Source organism: Cimex lectularius, unplaced genomic scaffold, assembly GCF_000648675.2.
Source record: "Cimex lectularius strain Harlan isolate CLEC.00 unplaced genomic scaffold, Clec_2.1 scaffold153, whole genome shotgun sequence".
Taxonomy (NCBI): Eukaryota; Metazoa; Arthropoda; class Insecta; order Hemiptera; family Cimicidae; genus Cimex; species Cimex lectularius.
Window position 1 is genome coordinate 226,543 of NW_019392833.1, and position 18,344 is coordinate 244,886.

General features: G+C 35.0%; 1 protein-coding gene across 1 annotated transcript in view; it reads right to left on the bottom strand.

The window, feature by feature from the left end:
- LOC106670552 overlaps positions 1 to 18,135 on the bottom strand; it is a 66,023-nt gene extending 47,888 nt beyond the window's left edge. The window contains exon 1 of the mRNA XM_014401010.2: positions 17,975 to 18,135. Coding sequence (XP_014256496.1) covers positions 17,975 to 18,003 — 29 coding nt within the window. The 5' untranslated portion in view covers positions 18,004 to 18,135. The remainder of the gene's footprint in view (positions 1 to 17,974) is intronic.
- Positions 18,136 to 18,344: the final 209 nt, after the last annotated feature.

Below are 18,344 nucleotides of genomic sequence, written 5' to 3' on the forward strand. Positions count from 1 at the left end.
CTCTTCTAGATGTTAATTCCAATTTTTATTCTGAAAAATTTGTCAGTATTATTTTCTACATGTTCAATTAAAAGTTTATTATGAGTGAAAGGAAACATCCGGTTTATAGGATGTACATTACGTAGGAGGCTTCTTTTGTATCGGCCAGTCATCAAATCGTGATGCCAAGGGCAGAACAGACGAGCTACAGAGGACCGCTTTCGGGTGCGACCTTCAGTTGAATTGGAAAGTAAATGATGTCAGTTAACGTTCCTTCGTGAGCTTTCACCCGGAGGGCGCACAAGGTCTAAGTCGAGGGAGAGAAAGCAGGAGACAGTCCGTTGCACCTCATAAGCATACGGCATAGCCGCATACCGCGCCTCGACTAGACAGTCTAACGACGCCGGGCGTGGGGTAGGTCTCGACCGGGGTCTGGGTCGTAACTCATTGTAAAACGCTCTCTTTCCTTTCCTCCGAGAATCCTAAGAAGGATAATTGGTGTATTATTGGCGAACCAAACAGTAGGGTTAAGTTTCAATTCCTCATGGAAATATATATTATGCAGGGTGGGCGACCAAGACCCTAGGGGTTAAATGCCTGAGTAGACTCGTACCCCATCCCTAAAAGGTCAGGGACTTGGTCGGCTCACGTGTCCTGCACAAACCTATTGGACTTGTTCACAAACCCCAAGATTTTGGACCATTTTATCTCGGGGAGTGATTTGATGATGTCCTCTCCTTCAAAGATTTCAAATCTAAACCTAGCATACCTATCACATTCTGCGAGGTAGTGCTTTGCCATTTCTTCTTTGATTTCGCAAAAACGGCAAAAGGGATCTGGTAGAATACCCATTACGAAGAGGTGTCTTCTCAGTGGGCAGTGGCCCGTCAGAATACCTATCAGCCTCCTAATTCCCTTCCTTGAGATAGAGAATAGCCATTTCGATTCAGCAGGTTTGATCGCCTTAACAAACTCTTTCGATTGCCTGTGTCCGGGGGATAAATTCCACTCCCTAAGGAAATAGTCCGAGATCAATGTTACATACATGATCATACTGATGACGAGAGTGAGCGTTTTTTAAGTGGTTCAACTACCCATAATAAATACACTTTGAATTTCTTTCAAACTTTGTTTAAAAAAAGATATTCACAAATTTAAAGATTGGTCTGGTTTCAATATCAAATTATGAAATGGAGCAGAACTAGACACGAATTTTTTCGCCATTAACATTTTAAAAGACTAAGAACATTAATTTTAACCACAACTTACAAATGTCTGGCAAATTTTGAGACTGTATTTTTAAATTATATCTGTTTAGCATTTTACAACGGTATAAACAATTCTGTACGCGGAAGGTATGAAAATGTCTGGGTAAATTTTAAAATTGAACTTCTAACTATCGCATTTACATACATTTAATTATCATTTACATACACACAATTCTCTCTCTCTCTCTCTCTCTCTCTCTCTCTCTCCCTCCCCTTCTCACTCCCTATCTATCTATCTTTCACTATTACTCTCACACAATCATTTTGTTGTATTTTTGTTTGTTTATATAGTTCGTAAAATTAAATTTGTATCTCTAAGGGCAGTCGGAAATATGAGCAATCAAACTCATTAGGGAAGTACTCTTCGGTCTTTCAAGCAGAAATACATGCCATCAATGCTTGACCCCTGGAAAATCTTAAAAGAAGTTACACTGGCAAAAAATCCTCATAAGATCTCATAGCCAAGCAGCCATTGAAGCATTAGCATGTAAGAAAATTAGGCAATGCATCCAAAATCTCCAAAAACCTGGGGAAACACGACAACCTGATATCTTTGGTGCCAGTGCACAGAGGAATTTTGGGTAATGAGAAAGTAGACACACTGGCCAGAGGAGAATCTGCAATACCATACATCGGTCCCGAACCTATACTTGGGATATCAAAAACAAATAGAGAATCCTCCATGACAGAATGGATCCAAAGAAAACAAAAATAGAAGTGGATAAACTCACGGCGCTAGACACAGTAATGACGAAACAACCCTCACCAAGACTGGCAAAATCACTGCTGCAATTGGAGAGGCTAAACTCAGAGGAGTGGTAGGACTACTAACCGGTAACTGCCATCTGAGAGAACTATACAACGATGATCCCATCTGCAGATTATGTAACGAGGAGGAGGAAACAGCCACCCATATCATCTTCGAATGCGAAGCAACAGCTCAATGGGGATTTAACCTAACAAACGAAAAAATCTAGGGAATGAATTGTAGCAGCGATAGTCAATGACCTGATACTTCTAAGAAGATTGATTGAGTCTACTGCACTAAACTTGGAAGGTACAATAAGCCAGAAGGCTGCAGTGCCTGTGGAGTACAAACCCCGCTTCCTAGTATCCTTATACCATACTAAGGGAAGTCGGATCTCTGATTCTGAAGGTTTTTTAAAATTTATTTATTAAAACAGGTCTTATTAGACCAACCATTAATTTTACAATAATATATATAAAATAAATAAATGTTTACATCCTCATAAACCCATTGTTACAATAAGATTTACATTTCACTAATTTTTAACTACACTAGCTCATACGAGTTTGGTTTATCAATAGACATACCTTTTTCATCTTTAAAGGCACGCATAAAGGCATGGAAATAATGATAATTTTTGACATTTGCGCCAATGTTCGTTAACAATCAGATCTTATAAAAGTCGTACGTCGTTGGCTTTCCTTGTGAAGAAGCGGAAGTAATCGGCGGCCCATTAAGGTCGCCTAGAACATCGACTAGACGATTTGACCAGGAAAGCCAGCGGCGCACTTGGGGGGGGGGGAAGTAATTGCATACTTTTAGCAAAACTCTGAATAAAGTGAAACTTAAGATTCCACTTTTAGATAATTCGATTTATTTTAACGTCCTCCCTTACTATTATTACACAAAATGTTCAGGATTTTTTATATTCAACTTTCTCTTCAGATAGCAGACAGGGTTTATTTGGCTGTATTGAACGAAGTCAAACCTCTCGGCTTTATTAACAACACGAAGAATATCGCAATTTAAAATAACAGCTAATTTCCTTTTTATAAAGTAAATTAAAATATCAATACATCTGACCCAGCATCAACTTAATACGACATGTTGGAGAGTTGAGAATGATTTTCGCAGATAGTCATTTTCCCGAAGGCCACGGATAGAAGTGAAAAAACCCGTTTTGCTCAACGGCCCTACATCCGGGAAAGAACGCTTATAATCTAATATGTACTTCGTTTCTCTACCGAGCACATTCCTACTCACACATGAGTAATATCATGAGAAGTGCACAACAGCCAGGCTGTGAATGATTTTTTTGGGGGTGATTTTATACTACTGGCGAACGCGACAAGTCTCTTTAGTCAAGTTAAACGATCATGGCAATTCGCCTTCCGAAAAGGCATTTTTGAAATGCCTAAGGGTATAGGTGTGCGTATGAGTTTGGTCTAATTGAGTGACTTGGAGTTGGAAAGATACACTACACAGAGAGAGAGAGAGAGAGAAAAAGAGAAAGAGAAAGAGAAAGAGAGAGAGAAAGAGAGAGAGAGAAAGAGAGAGAGAGAAAGACAGAGAAAGAAAAAGAGAAAGAGAGAGAGAGAGACACAGAGAGAGAAAGAAAAAGAGAAAGAGAGAGAGAGACAGACAGAGAGAGAAAGAGAAAGAGAGAAAGAGAGAGAGAGAAAGAGAGAAAGAGAGAGAGAGAAAGAGAGAGAGAAAGAGAAAGAGAGAGAGCGAGAGTGACAGAGAGGGAGAGGGAGAATGAGAGAAAGGGTGAGAAAGAGAAAGAGAGAGAGAGAAAGAGAGAGAGAAAGAGAGAGGGAGAATGAGAGAAAGGGTGAGAAAGAGAGAGAGAGAGAGAGAGAGAGAGAGAGAGAGAGAGAGAGAGAGAGAGAGAGACAGAGACAGACAGACAGACAGACAGACAGACAGACAGACAGACAGAGAGAGGGAGAGGGAGAATGAGAGAAAGGGTGAGAAAGAAATAGAGAGATATAAAGAGACAGAATGAATGAAGTTGTTGTTGAATTTGTAGTTGCACAATTTGGTTTAATTTGGGTGATTTGGAAAGAAATATTAGAGAGGAAGAGAGAGAGAGCGAGTGAGAAAGAGATAGCGGAAGAACGAGAATTAAAAAGAGAAAGTGAGAGTGAAAAAAGAATTAGAAAAACAGTGAGTGAGAGAGAAGAAGACAGTAAAAAGGAGAGAGTTAGAAGGAATAAATTAACTATTTATTTATTGTTCATCCAAGATTCCACTCTTACATCTACCGAGGGAGACAGTGAGAGAGAGGTAACAAGAAAGAGTAAGGAAACGAGAAAAACCTGTACAGAAAGAAAAAGAGAGAGAGAGCAAGAGTAAGGAAAGTAGAAAGAGTGAGAGAGAAGAAAGGAAAGAAGGGGTTAAAGATAGATAGAATGTGTGTATACAAGTGTGAGCGTTAAACCGATAACACGTCAAATAGAAGTATTACGTGAAGTAAGTAAGTGCCTTGCTTGAAAAACTGCAGAGAATTGTCTATCCAGCTTTTCAGCGAATTGAACCAACAAGTGGATCAACATCATAAGTTCTTACTTACATGTGTAGTCTATGCATAAGAATAGTTTTCCTTTGTCTATTTATTGACAAGGAAAGTTGGATTTCTTGGTCCTTCAAGAACTGAAACTTCAAATAAGGTAAATGCATTCCGATTTCTTACGTGGGTTTTATGCCCGCATTCGTGTGAATCAGTTGCAAAATATGCCTGCGGGAAAGGTACGCACATGGGTAAATGAAAAATTCAGATAGAATACGCTCTTAAGGTTTATTTGTTTTATAAAATATGGAAAATTTGGCTCTTTAAAATCAAATTTATTAAATAGTCGGTTGACATGTTTTATTGAAGTTCAAATTTTTAAATAAGTGTGTGGTGTTTAGTCACTCGCACCTCGATACCCAATAATTACACACTTACACAGAAAACTAACACTTTGAGCCCTGAAGATGATCTCAATAAAGGTCGAAACGTTGGCACGATAAAGAAAAACCTTTAAACCTACGTCACACCAGAGTTCATCTCACGATTTCCAAATAATAATGTTTAAACAAGCTTTCACATTGCAATTCGAGGTAGACAATACAGCGAGGTTAATTAAACTAAGCTAATTAATGATTTTCTCTAAGCCTGATTTTTTTAACTTTTTGACAAAATTCTATGTCAGGACTCCTTTCAAAAAATCCGAAGGTTTCCAGTTTTATTCAAAACTAGGTTATGTAAATTCACCCGACCGTGCGCACCTCGGACCTTGGTGGACATCTCGACGTTTACTTTCTACAGACAGCCTAGTTAGGTGTGAAACAATTTATTGTACACCTACAATAATTGTGATTTATATCCCTGACATTACTCCAAAGGTGCGCATGAGAGCAGAGTTAACATACCGTCTACTAAATATACGCGTGTAGCCAATTAATTCATCCTGGCTGTGAAAATCGATCACCCAAGTTTACGAAGGACACTGACCGGAGACAAAAAGTTTATATTTCTGTCAATCTTGCACAACCTTGCGTTGCAAAAGTTACAGATAAATGAACGTTTTGCGTGTTAACGCTATTCCCACGTTCAAATGGTCTGAAAAGAGATAACGTATTGAATTATAGTAAAATGCTATGGGGTTTCGTATAAAGTATTGAATTTTTGCATAACAGGGTCAATAAGGATTGACTTTTATTTGATTTTTTAGGTTTGATTTGTCATATAAACATTGTGAATTTGTTGGACGGTGTAATTTAAGCCGAACGGGTTGGTGGCAGTTCTGAATGTGAGTTTCGTACACAAGAGCCATATCTCGTTACTGAATTAGTAAGAACGAAATGGATTTTTTTCACCGGCTTTCTCAGCAGGATATGCCCGATTCGTTGTTTCTGCATCTTATCGACCGGGAAAGCTATGTCTCGTGACTGCTGTTTCCTGTTCTGTTTCTTTTGGCCATCACGTCGCTGAAATGATTCGTCTATTGAAAGGTATTACTAGTCGTAAAAACAAGACGAACGATTTCATCCGTGAAATGCGAAAGAAACAAGTATAAGAAAGACAGATGATGATGTCAGTCGCGTGCGCACTTTCAGTGACGATCTCACTAAATAGTTTCCACCGTGATCCACGTTATACCGTAGTAAATAGTTTTAATAAAATTCGTCTAGTCCCGAAATTTAAAAGAACACGAGATGCTCAGAAGTTTCAAACCGACCTTTGCACTGATTCATTAGCAGAATATAAGAGGCTTTTATGACATATTATTATTTTTTCATCGATTAATGACCCTGGTGGCATTTGTATTGTACGAGGAAGCGATATTGGAGAAAGGTCGGCAAAACGTTAATAATTACTGATTCAACTGTCGGGAATGACTGATTGATATTCCATCGCGGCGCAGTTGTGAAAGAAAGCCTGCCGCCCCCCAGATGTTCCGTCCTTCCGACAAGGACGAATTTGGCAAGGGGAATTTAAAATTCAGACCGAGCGAGAAGTGGACAAATATACAATAGGGTTGGGCAACTCGTGGTGAAATTAAAGGCGACCCGAACTATGGGTAATCCTTTCCCACAATTATATCACTCCTGTGTGTCAGACGTATCCTTACTAAATAACACAACAACCCGAGGAAGAGTTATATCATACTTATAAGAGTCGACATTATATCAGATGTAATAGGACAATTCAAATGACTACAACTACCACTTTAAAGTATAAATTGGTGAATTGATTTCACTGAGCAATGTTATTTGTGATTCGACGAATCAAATGACTACAGCCAACACTATTAGTGCTGAACTGATTTCACTATATTTCAAAATTAAAATATAATCAAATGACTCAATCTTACTAAATAACACAACAACCTGAGGAAGAGTTATATCATACTTATAAGAGTCGACATTATATCAGATGTAATAGGACAATTCAAATGACTACAACTACCACTTTAAAGTATAAATTGGTGAATTGATTTCACTGAGCAATGTTATTTGTGATTCGACGAGTCAAATGACTACAGCCAACACTATTAGTGCTGAACTGATTTCACTATATTTCAAAATTAAAATGACTCAATCTTACTAAATAACACAACAACCCGAGGAACAGTTATATCATATTTATAAGAGTCGACATTATAATATCAGAAGTAATAGGACGATTCAAATGACTACAACTACCACTTTAAAGTATAACTTGACGAATACATTTCACAAAACATTTTTTGTAATTCGGCGAACCAAATGACCACAAGCAGTATTCTAAAGTTTAACTTTGGCTAATTGATTTCACCAAACTTTTTTTGTAATTCGGCGAACCAAATGACCACAAGCAGTATTCTAAAGTTTAACTTGTCTAACTGATTTCACCAAACTTTTTTTGTAATTCGGCGAACCAAATGACTACGAGCAGTATTCTAAAGTTTAACTTGTCTAACTGATTTCACTAAACCTTTTTTGTAATTCAGGGAACCAAATGACCACGAGCAGAATTCTAAAGTTTAACTTGTCTAATTGATTTCTCCAAACTTTTTTTGTAATACAGCGAACCAAATGACCACGAGCCGTATTCTAAAGTTTAACTTTGGCTAATTGATTTCACCAAAAAATTTTTGTCATTCAGCGAACCAAATGACCACGAGCAGTATTCTAAAGTTTAACTTGTCTAACTGATTCACCAAACTTTTTTTGTAATTCAGCGAACCAAATGTCCACGAGAAGTATTCTAAAGTTTAACTTTGGCTAATTGATTTCACCAAACATATTTCGTAATTCAGCGAACCAAATGACCACGAGCAGTATTCTAAATTTAGCTTTGACTAATTAATTTCACCAAACATTTTTTTGCAATTCTGCGAATTAAATGACCAAAAGTAGTACTTAAAAGTTAACTTATCGAATTGATGTCATCAGACTTTTTTTGGAACTATCACTTTAAAGTATAACTTGACGAGTAGATTTGTCAAAACATTTTTCTTTTGTAATTCAGCGAACCAAATGACCACAAGTAGTACCCTAAAGCATAACTTGTCGAATTAATTTCACCAAACAATTTTTTTTGTAATTCAGCGACTTTTTGAGAAACATTTTTTGTATTCAGTGAACCGAATGACCACAAGCAGTAGTCAAAAGTAAAGCTAGAAGGATTGATTTCACCAGACAATTTTTAATTGTAATTCAGCAGACTAAATGGGCACAAGCAGTGCTCTGAAGAATAACTTGTCGAAATGATTTCAACAAACAATTTTTTGCAATTCGACGAACCAAATGACGAATATCAGTACTCTAAAGTATAACTTGTCGAATTTATTTCACCCTAAAGTTGATTTCCAACTAATATTTGACATTAATCATATAAAATTTGTAATAAAGTCCGGTGAAATGTAAATATGTAAGCTGTTTCCATGTAAATATCAATATTTCATGTAGTTTAGTTTTTATGAATCAAAAACCATTATTTCTATAGTTTCTAATAGTTTTTACCTCTAAACCAATAAAGGGTACCATATTTACCTATTCGAGTTCATTATTGAAATCACAAAAAAGTACAAATTGTAACACTATGTTTTTTAAATGTGTATAAATTTAAAACGCTCATTTTGAAAAGCTAAAATTTTCTCCGCATATAAACTAACTTTATTTGTCTTATAAAAAGTGAATCATTCGTATACAGCGGGCAAAAATACTCTGAGATTTAGATCAATATTTTTGTACCAAAGATCCGGGTTTTAGTATGCCTTTCTCCTTCAGTTAAGTCAAAGATTTATTTAACAAAGCTAGAAAAGCAATGAAACCGGCATAAGAAAAATATAAAAATAAATAGAAAAGATTTTTATCGGCTCAATAACTGAATTAGTTTATAATTAATGTTCTTTTAAAATAAGCATAAGTGTCATGTTAATCATGAAAACATGTGATTGGGATCAAATTAATATTTGGAATAAACCTTAACATAAGTTTTTTAATTACATCTGTTTTATTTTATGAAACGTATTTTCCAAATGATTCAATTCAAAAACATTTGTCATTCGCATATTTATGATTGATGTGCCCCGGAGGATAATGGAGCAACGGTTATTAGGTAGATTCGGGTTCAAATGAGGCGCCTTTCTCCACGCCTTGCTCTTCTATCTTCACTTTCACTCGCTTGTGTATATACCACTCGAGTTAGGGTTCATGTATAAGAAAATAAAGCATTTATATGTAAATTTTACATAAATTAGATATATCTGTCTTTTCTGCTGTACGGTTTATACGCTTTTATGATTTTTCTAATAGCATTTAACTATGTTTTAATAAAGCGTCGGTGTTATGATACGGAGCATGGTTCAGTTTATAAATTAATTACAATAATTAAGTATTGTCCGTTTTGTCAGGTTTTCGGCTTAGACAAATCAGAAAAAAATAATTAGCGGGTACATTTCATGTAATGAATTTTGATCCTGTTTAAACATTTATTGGAAAGAGTTTCTATTCTCCGTTTTACCTTTCTTATTATGTACTAATTATTCAATTTAAATTCAATTAGTTTAATTCAACTATTAAATAAAACTATTAAAGTAATTAACTCAATCTTGATTATTTGTTATTTCCGTCTCGCAAAATAGCGACATTATGGCTGATTCCGCCTATTTTTATAACGATTATTCATTTTCGCAACAACTTGAGTATGAAGTACGAACTAATTTAAAACAAAAATTTGTACTACATAATGCAAAGTAATTTCTGTCATATAGGAGAGCCTTCAACGATAAATAAAGATAAAAGCACCCACAGAAGAGGGAGGAGCCATGGAAAAAACGGGATATGACTCCCGATAAAGTTTACCTTTCGAAAGAAACACTGCTTATGAACAAGTATCATCGAAAAAGAAAGAACAAAAACAGGAAAATCCAAACAAGACTTAACAATAATGTATTCTCCATTGCCGGAGCCAGGGCTCAAGGGATAAGGAATGGTAAGCTTGCTATGACTAGATCTTTATAGAGACAGATGGTCGAATGAAACTTGGGGAACCAAACTCGTGTTGGTGAATAGTGTTCCTTTTGCTCTTTCATTTTGGACCCTGTTCAAAAGGAGCTTTTACAGGACATTTCATAGCCTGGGATGATGAGCGTCCGATTGATCTGTAGACGTTTCGGAGATGAGTAGATTTGCGAGGTTTAGGGATCATCCTTACTAAAGAAAATTTCCAAATGATGGGGAAAATATTTTTTTCTTAATTAATTTAATTTTTTTAAAGGCTATTTATGCTCTATATTGTAGCTATAGCTTATTGCTATTGTGTGTAGGTCGAGGGAGGAATATCGGTCACCAGGGTCAGCATGCGGGGTGACAACCCTCCGGGTTTCAAGTCCAAAAACAAGAATTCAGCTATCGCCCTTAGTTGATTATTATTTTAAAAGAAATGTTGGAAATTATCTATTTACGGTTTAATCACAGGGTTGTTTTGTGTATTTTTAACAAGGAGCAATCAACCTTTTTTTGTGCTTATTTACTACAAATTAACGGATCGAGGTCCAAATCAATATAACAGTGTTTAGCAGATCCGCATTCACAATTAGGAAAACCAGACCCGTTTATCTTTGCCAGGTATTAATTCCGAGCTCCCACGAAAGTTGTCCGTCGCCCAGTTCTTCAAGTCGATCGGCTTCACTTTCATGATTGTATGGATCTTCTTAATAAGTTTTACTTTTCCCCGAGCTATTTACTTCTTCAGTTCATCTTAGACTTTTTTCTCGTCTTCGGGTATTGTTTTGTCCATATACATTTTAGAAAGCAATATTTTTTTAATATCTCGAATGGCGAAATTTCATTCGCCTGTTGAGGAAGTGCACGATGATATTATTTAGGACTACCGGGAAGAATGGTAACAACGTATTATTTACTACTTTCTAACCGAGTTGCTTTATTTGCAAGCGCGTCTGCGGTCTGTGATCGCTGAAGATCAAACGGCTTTTAATGATAATAATAATAATAATACGTAATGATTTTATCGGCTGATGAAATAACGTCCTCTAATGGGTTTGTTATGTATAAACGCCTACCAGCAACAGCAGCATGCAGAAGTCGTTTTTGAACAACTTAAGCGCTAATTTAAACGTGAATTAGAAACCGAATAAAACCAATTAGTCAAATCTGTTGAGTAATATTCAATTTTTTACATTTTACTAACTAGTAAATACACGTAATAATTATATAATACAAATTGCGGTGAAGTACGTGATCAATGTGAATCAGTCATATTCAAAAAACGTTTTGAAAACTATTTGTTCGTTTATGTCGTGTAGATTTCAAAAAATGACTTTTGTATCTATAAATAATATTATTGTAACATTATATTTCCCAAAATTATGATCATTTACGGTTTATTCTTTATAAAAATTGAACTAGTTATTATCAGCCGCGAGGATGCCTTTATTATTTAATTAAAAGTAATTTTAATGGATTTTATAGTTTTTTGTTTTTTTCAATTTAAGGAACTTTCGATTGTCGACGAAAATGTAGAAGTGCAGTATCAAATCCAACTAAGTTTTTAGACATATTTATAAATGTTTGGTTTCTTTGGATGAAAAAACTTTTTTATAATAAATTTTGTTTAACGAAAACCTGGTTATTATAAATTCATATTTATTCGTTTTCCATTAAAAGTTTCTACGAAAAAGGTGGTTTACACACTAAGAATATAAGAACGATAACCGAAATAATAATCAAATGTGTCCCAACTAATTTAAGGGTATTCCTTGGCTCCATATAGAGAGCGTGTAGGAATGCCAACCGATATGAGAATTGTGCTTAAGATAAACGGAGGAAACAGAGTTATTGTGTATAGTAATGATAGTTTTGAGCATTGAGAGTGATTTATTGGCGTGAATATGTAATGTGAGAAGGCCGATTGCGGAATAATCAGAACCCCATCGAACCGAAATTAGGTTAGTTATATAATAGGTATGATGGAGGAATATAGAGTACTCCACTACACTGACCTAGTGTATGGTATGTTAATATGTAAGAATGTATTTAAGAGTGAATGAGATTGTGAATGTATATAGGAACTGACTGCTTTTGGGGCTGAAATGTCCTAGCTCTTGAATGCACCTGGAGCCCATCCTAGAAAGCTGGACGGTTACGACCGAGGTTTGAGGTTGGGCGTTTCTCGCGGCTTGACGGCAATTTATTGTAATTTACAAAAGCTAGAATTACGAGAAGTGATAGGCTCGAATTTGTACACGCGTTATGTATGTACATGCGTGAGCAGATTTGAGCTTATATAAATCAGTTAATAATAAATGAAAAAGGTTTATAATTATATTCACTAGTTTTTGTGGTTTGCTTGACCAATTAATATTTTTCAATTATTTAAGGTTTTTAGTTGAGATAAAAAAGTCAGTGTCACGAGCGGGATTCGAACCGACGACCTTCGGCTATATACGCCGCTACTCTGCCACTATATCTATCATGACTTTTTTAAAATTTATTTGACTCCAAAATTTTTACACAGCCATTTGTTTACATTATTGCATTATTATTATTGAGAACTAGTTATTAGGATATTTTTATACACTTTTACACAATCACACAGTAACATTACTATTTCTAAGGAAACCGTACAACTCACGATATACAGCCAATTCGGATAACAAAGTACAGTATATATAAGGCGGTTGTAGATTTATTTCTTTGGCATGAAAAAGTCTATCGAACATATTTCTACGTTCATTCCCGTGTTTCCTGCAGTGCATGATAACGTGTTCAAGATCCTCGTATGTTCCACAGTCTTCACAGTACGGTGATGGAATTATATTCAGTCTGTTAGCAAGATTGGTGAAAGCGATCGTTAAAGGTGGTTCTTTCTTTTTGATCCAATACTTGTATGTCAATACCTTACACGACAAGTGAGCAAAGTTGCGATATGGTTGTGTCTTTCTAGCCATAAGTGAGAGTACAAAACGACCAGTTAACATTTTTCTTCTGCACTCAATCAGGGGTTCGTTTGTCTCGGCTAGAAGAATGTCGATTGGTGTTGACCGGAGTGCTCCAAGGCTCACTCTTAGACGTGATCGTGACTTCGATCCACTCGGACACTAACATCCTATCTCAACCTCACCTTTTGAATTTTCCCTCCTTTTTGCCATTTTTCAATCGATTTTCGAATCCCGCTCGTGACACTGACTTTTTATCTCAACTAAAAACCTTAATTAATTGAAAAATATTAATTGGTCAAGCGGACCACGAAAACTAGAGATTTTAAAAAGTTAAATGAAGTATATCTTCACTAAAGCTCTCCGTGGCCATTTCATTTGTCGCCGAGAATCAAATAGATTACACGATATTTGAAAAATGGCAAAAAGAAGGGAAAATTCAAAAGGTGGGGTTGAGATGGGAAGTTAGTGTCCGAGTGGATTGAAGTCACGATAGCTCAAGTGGTAGAGCAGCGGCGTATCTATCCGAAGGGCGTGGGTTCGAATCCCGCCCGTGACACTGACTTTTTTATCTCAACTAAAAACCTTAATTAATTAAAATATATAATTATAGTACACTTTTCAAAATTACCACAAAATAACATTTGCTCTATTTCATATTAAAAATAGGGATTAGGCCAATTTGAAAGAAAACATAATACTCAGTTGATTCGGCAAAATTTTGAGTACTACATTGACTTCGTGCTTAAAGTCTATTATTAATAATTCACGAAGTTAACATATATGATCTACATCCACTTACAAAACAAAAAAATTATCATTATTAGTCAGATAATGCAATAGGTAGTTTAATAACATAAATGTCATGTCTATAAATGTTTAAATCGATGTTCAAATTTATTAACCTTGTACATTATTAATAATACTTTCAAAGTGCTGATGAAGTATATTCCTCGACAGCTTGACGAAGGAACTGAAGGGTTTCACTTCTTTCAAACCGGCCTTAATCCACAATTTTTAATATAAAATTAAAATAATGATGGCAGATATAAATTATATCGAGATACTTTTTGTCCCTTACAAAAATTGAACCAAGTATCAATTTTTAAGTTCACATCATCAGGCTCAAAGAAATCAATAATATTTAATTATAGGTACTTTTTCAACAAATTTGTTGAAACTATTTTTTTAAATATTTGTTCGTTTCTTTCGATAACAAAATTCCACAATTAAGCAACCAAAAAGGCTTCCCTGATTATAAATAATAATTACAGTAAACTTTTCCAAAAATATAATAAAAACTGTATGGTTTTATCGTAACTCTAAACATTTATTTACTGGACCTTTTATTGGCTTTCTGCTGAACAAGTTAAAAAGAAATCGTTTATAATAAAAAGCCAAAGAAATTAAAAATTAAGGTCATACAATAAATATTTCTGTTGTCTTTATTTATTTACTTGTAAGCACATAAATTTTTAGGGTAAAATTTTGGAACAACCAAAATAATTTTCTGTTGAAATAAACTTTTGGACGACTAAAAACTTTAACGTTGTTATAAAATTCCACAGATTTGTTTGTTTAATGTTTCAGTGTATTTTTGAAAAAGTCTGACCTTATTAATTGTAGCGTCTGATCATTATGAAAACCAACAATTTTTATTACGGTATACTTTTTAAAACTTGAATAAAATATTTTATTGCATTATCGTTTTGTTTAAAATACTTTTACTGCATATCAGGACTGGCGTCAAATAAAAAACCAAACACGTTTCGATATCTGGACTACCTTGGTTGGATGGTTCTCTACGTAACAGTTATCCACGTGGATTATATATATTAAAAAAAAAGACCGGTCTTGTTAATAAAAAAATGAATTTAAAATTTCCGTATAATTCTGCATTCTGGCCAAACTGTCTTCTTCACATGCATCCTCAAGCGCAGGTTTTAAGTAATTACGATAGTATAAAAATATGGTTAAATGTTTACGCCCTCATTGATTACCTATTGTTTAAGCAATGTTTTATAACTTTATTTTTGTATTTTTCCTGAAATTGTCCTCCTAGTCTTAATATTTTACCTGTAAAATAATCTCTCGCGTTTTAAAAAGTGAGATTCTACTGTACGTGTCAAAAGTGTCCTGGAATCAGTATAAGCAAAAAGAGCCAGCCGTGAAACTAATGCGAGCCGAATATGCAAATAGAAGTAAGAGTTATGAGTTAGAAAGTGTTGGGTATCATGAATTAAATATTGTAGTTCTATGGGTCGAAAATTAAGTACGTTTTTATTAGATTTGTACTTCTGGACCTATCATTTCGGCCCTTCGTCCTTTACTCCCAGAACTACGATTTCTGGGTTTAAGTGAGTTTCTGATGGAAATATGGAAACACCTTTGCATTCGTTGGAAAAGATTTTTGATAAAATCCTGACGAATTCTCTTCCATTGATCAAGAACTGTTTCCAACTCGTCTAGGATGTTAGAGCCTGGGTTTCACGAGTACTCGTCGCTCAAGTTTGTACCAAATTAATTAAGGTTTTTAGTTGAGATAAAAAAGTCAATGGTACGAGCGGGATTCGAATCCATGATCTTCGGCTAGATACGCCGCTGATCCACTCGGACACTAACTTCCCATCTCAACCGCACCTTTTGAATTTTTTTGAAAAATGGCAAAAAGGAGGGAAAATTTAAAAGGCGCGGTTGAGATGGGAAGTTAGTGTCCGAGCTGGTCGAGGTCACGATAGCTCAAGTGGTAGAGCAGCGGCGTATCTAGCCGAAGATCGTGGGTTCGAATCCCGCTCGTGCCATTGACATTTTTATCTCAACTAAAAACCATAATTAATTGTAATATATTAATTGGTCAAGCGGACCACGAAATTAGTGAATTTGTACCAAATGTGTTCGTTTGGGTTCAAATCTGGACTTCGTGCTGGTCACACCAAGCACTCATTTCCAACCTAATTCAGGTAGTCATCCACAATACATGCTCTATGGGGCCTGGCATTATGCTGCATCAGCAAGAATCTCTCACCGATGTGGGGAGTAACTAGCATTATAGGTTCTTCGAATATGTCTTGTAAGTATCTCTGTGAAGTTAGAGATCTTCCATCATCATCCATCGGGCATCCAAGGAAATGCCACCCAGAACATCAATGACCCACCATGGAATGCCACCTGAGGAACCATACACGGTAGATACATACATGGAAAAGGCACATGGGCGTACCTTTCTCCAGAGCGTCTCCATATGAAATTACGCCTATCTTTGAGGCCAACTCTCACCTCATCTATAAAGAGAACTCGTCCCCAATCTTCCAATGTAATTCACATATTTCCGTGCGAATTGAAGCCTGGTCATTTTCTGAGATATGCTAAGAAGAGCTAAGCCGGTGCCGGGCCCTGAAGTTATTTTCATTGAGCCTTTTTCTTAAAGTCCTAGTGGAAATCGAAAATTTCGGAATTATTTTCTCAGATTTCTTATCTCATTTCCCTGATGCTGAAGTTTCCCTGACGGATGAATCTATCGTCTCTCTGGTCTGTATTCCTAGTTCGACCTTGTCCTGGCGACTTTGCGCTGTCTGTATAATTAATAATGTTATGTCCAGACATTGAAGTCATTGAAAACGGTTTAAGAAAAAGAAGATTATCAAATGAAATAAACGAAGGAAAAAATATTACTTAAAGCGATCTATACCCGTAGTAGAATATAAGGGATAACGCTACTTTTTGTGCAAATGGGATTAATCAGAACAAAAGTAAACAAAAGAAGCAAAGAAAGCATTATTTACTGTTTATTTTGACTGCGATAGCTCCTAATTACTTGTAACGAATATAGAAAGATAATGGATTTAATTATATATTAAATAAATTGAGTAGTGCGTTAAATTTGTCCATCAGGGTATTTAATAAAATAAAAAAATATTATAGGATATTTACAATCTTTGCAACAAAAAAAAAATATTAAGAAATCAAATTTTAAAAATATCGAAAATTATTCATTTCGCCGGGTTTTGTAAGAAAGCTGCATATAAAACTTATAGATGGTAGCTTGATGAAATAATCATTTTATTTTTGGTCGTTTTGTTTGTAAATGAAATTCAATAAAGAAAAGAAAAAAGTAAATATAAAAAATAAGAAAATAAATTTTTAACGATTCGTAATGTCTGTTCTTCTCTTACGTAAAGAAAAAGACATGAAATATTATTAACTGGACAAAAATGGATAGATGCAACTGTAAATACAACCTCGTAAGGTTGATAATTTTTTTAATTATAAGAAATGTTAAATCTACCCAAAAAATTAAGAAATCAAATTTAAAAATATTGAAAATTTCCACTTTGCAAGATTTCATAAGAAAGTTTGACAATAAAACTTGTGGAGGTAGTTTGATGAACTAATTAACCAATTTATTTTTACAAACAAAAAATAATAAAGTTCAATTAAAAATACAACCGCATATATTTGATAAAATATTTAAAAAAAATTATATGTAATGTACAATCTTCCCAACAAATTAAGAAATCAAATCTTAAAAAATTGAAAATTGCAACGTATTGCTACATTTTGTAAGAAAATTTGGTTATAAATCTTATGTAGGGTAGATAGAACTAATAAACCATTTTATTTGTACAAACATTTTTTTAAATATTTAAATATTCAGTAAAGGAAAAATTTAAATTTAGATAAAAAGCACAATATTTTGCTTAATTATTTCGAATGACAAGTTTGGATGTTCAATTCGTTATTATTTTAGCGGTGGCATGTTCAATTTCATTGTTTTTCTTGAATAAGGTATGTAATTGGATAATCAGGATACTTTTTTGATAGTACTGTGGTGTTCATTATAATTCCCTGATTGACGATGTAGGCAATAAGTTTTTGATTATTCATCATTTTGATCATTTCTGATCCTACTCATTTCACATCCTTGCCTTTGTTTGTTTATTTTGATGTTGAAGAAAAAAAAATTTTATTATCAAATTTTTCGAATTGATTTTTTCTTTTTTGTTAGGTCCTGTTGAAAAATTAAAAAAAAATTATTCTCCACCTACCCCACTAGAAAGAATGACAAGCCGATCATTCTTGCCTGCAAAATATACAAAATAACAGGAACACAAGGTACACTCGACTGTCTGTGGACTAAGGTCGGCACTACATATCCGTGCAGAACACGCGAGGATTACTACCGGACTGAAGCGGTCCTCCCCGAAGAAGGAGCATTACTTTCACTGCTCCCACCAGCCACGCCGAGCCGACTGTTTTTGGACTTACGTAATGAGCAGCCCTGTATTACTTTTCACGGCCAAAGTCTGTGCGTTTTTTCGTACTTGACAATCGTACAATTAGGCCGAGCATCGACTCTTTCCTTCAGCACATTTCTTCCTGTTTAAGTCTTATAAGACCATTAGCCTGTCAACTAAC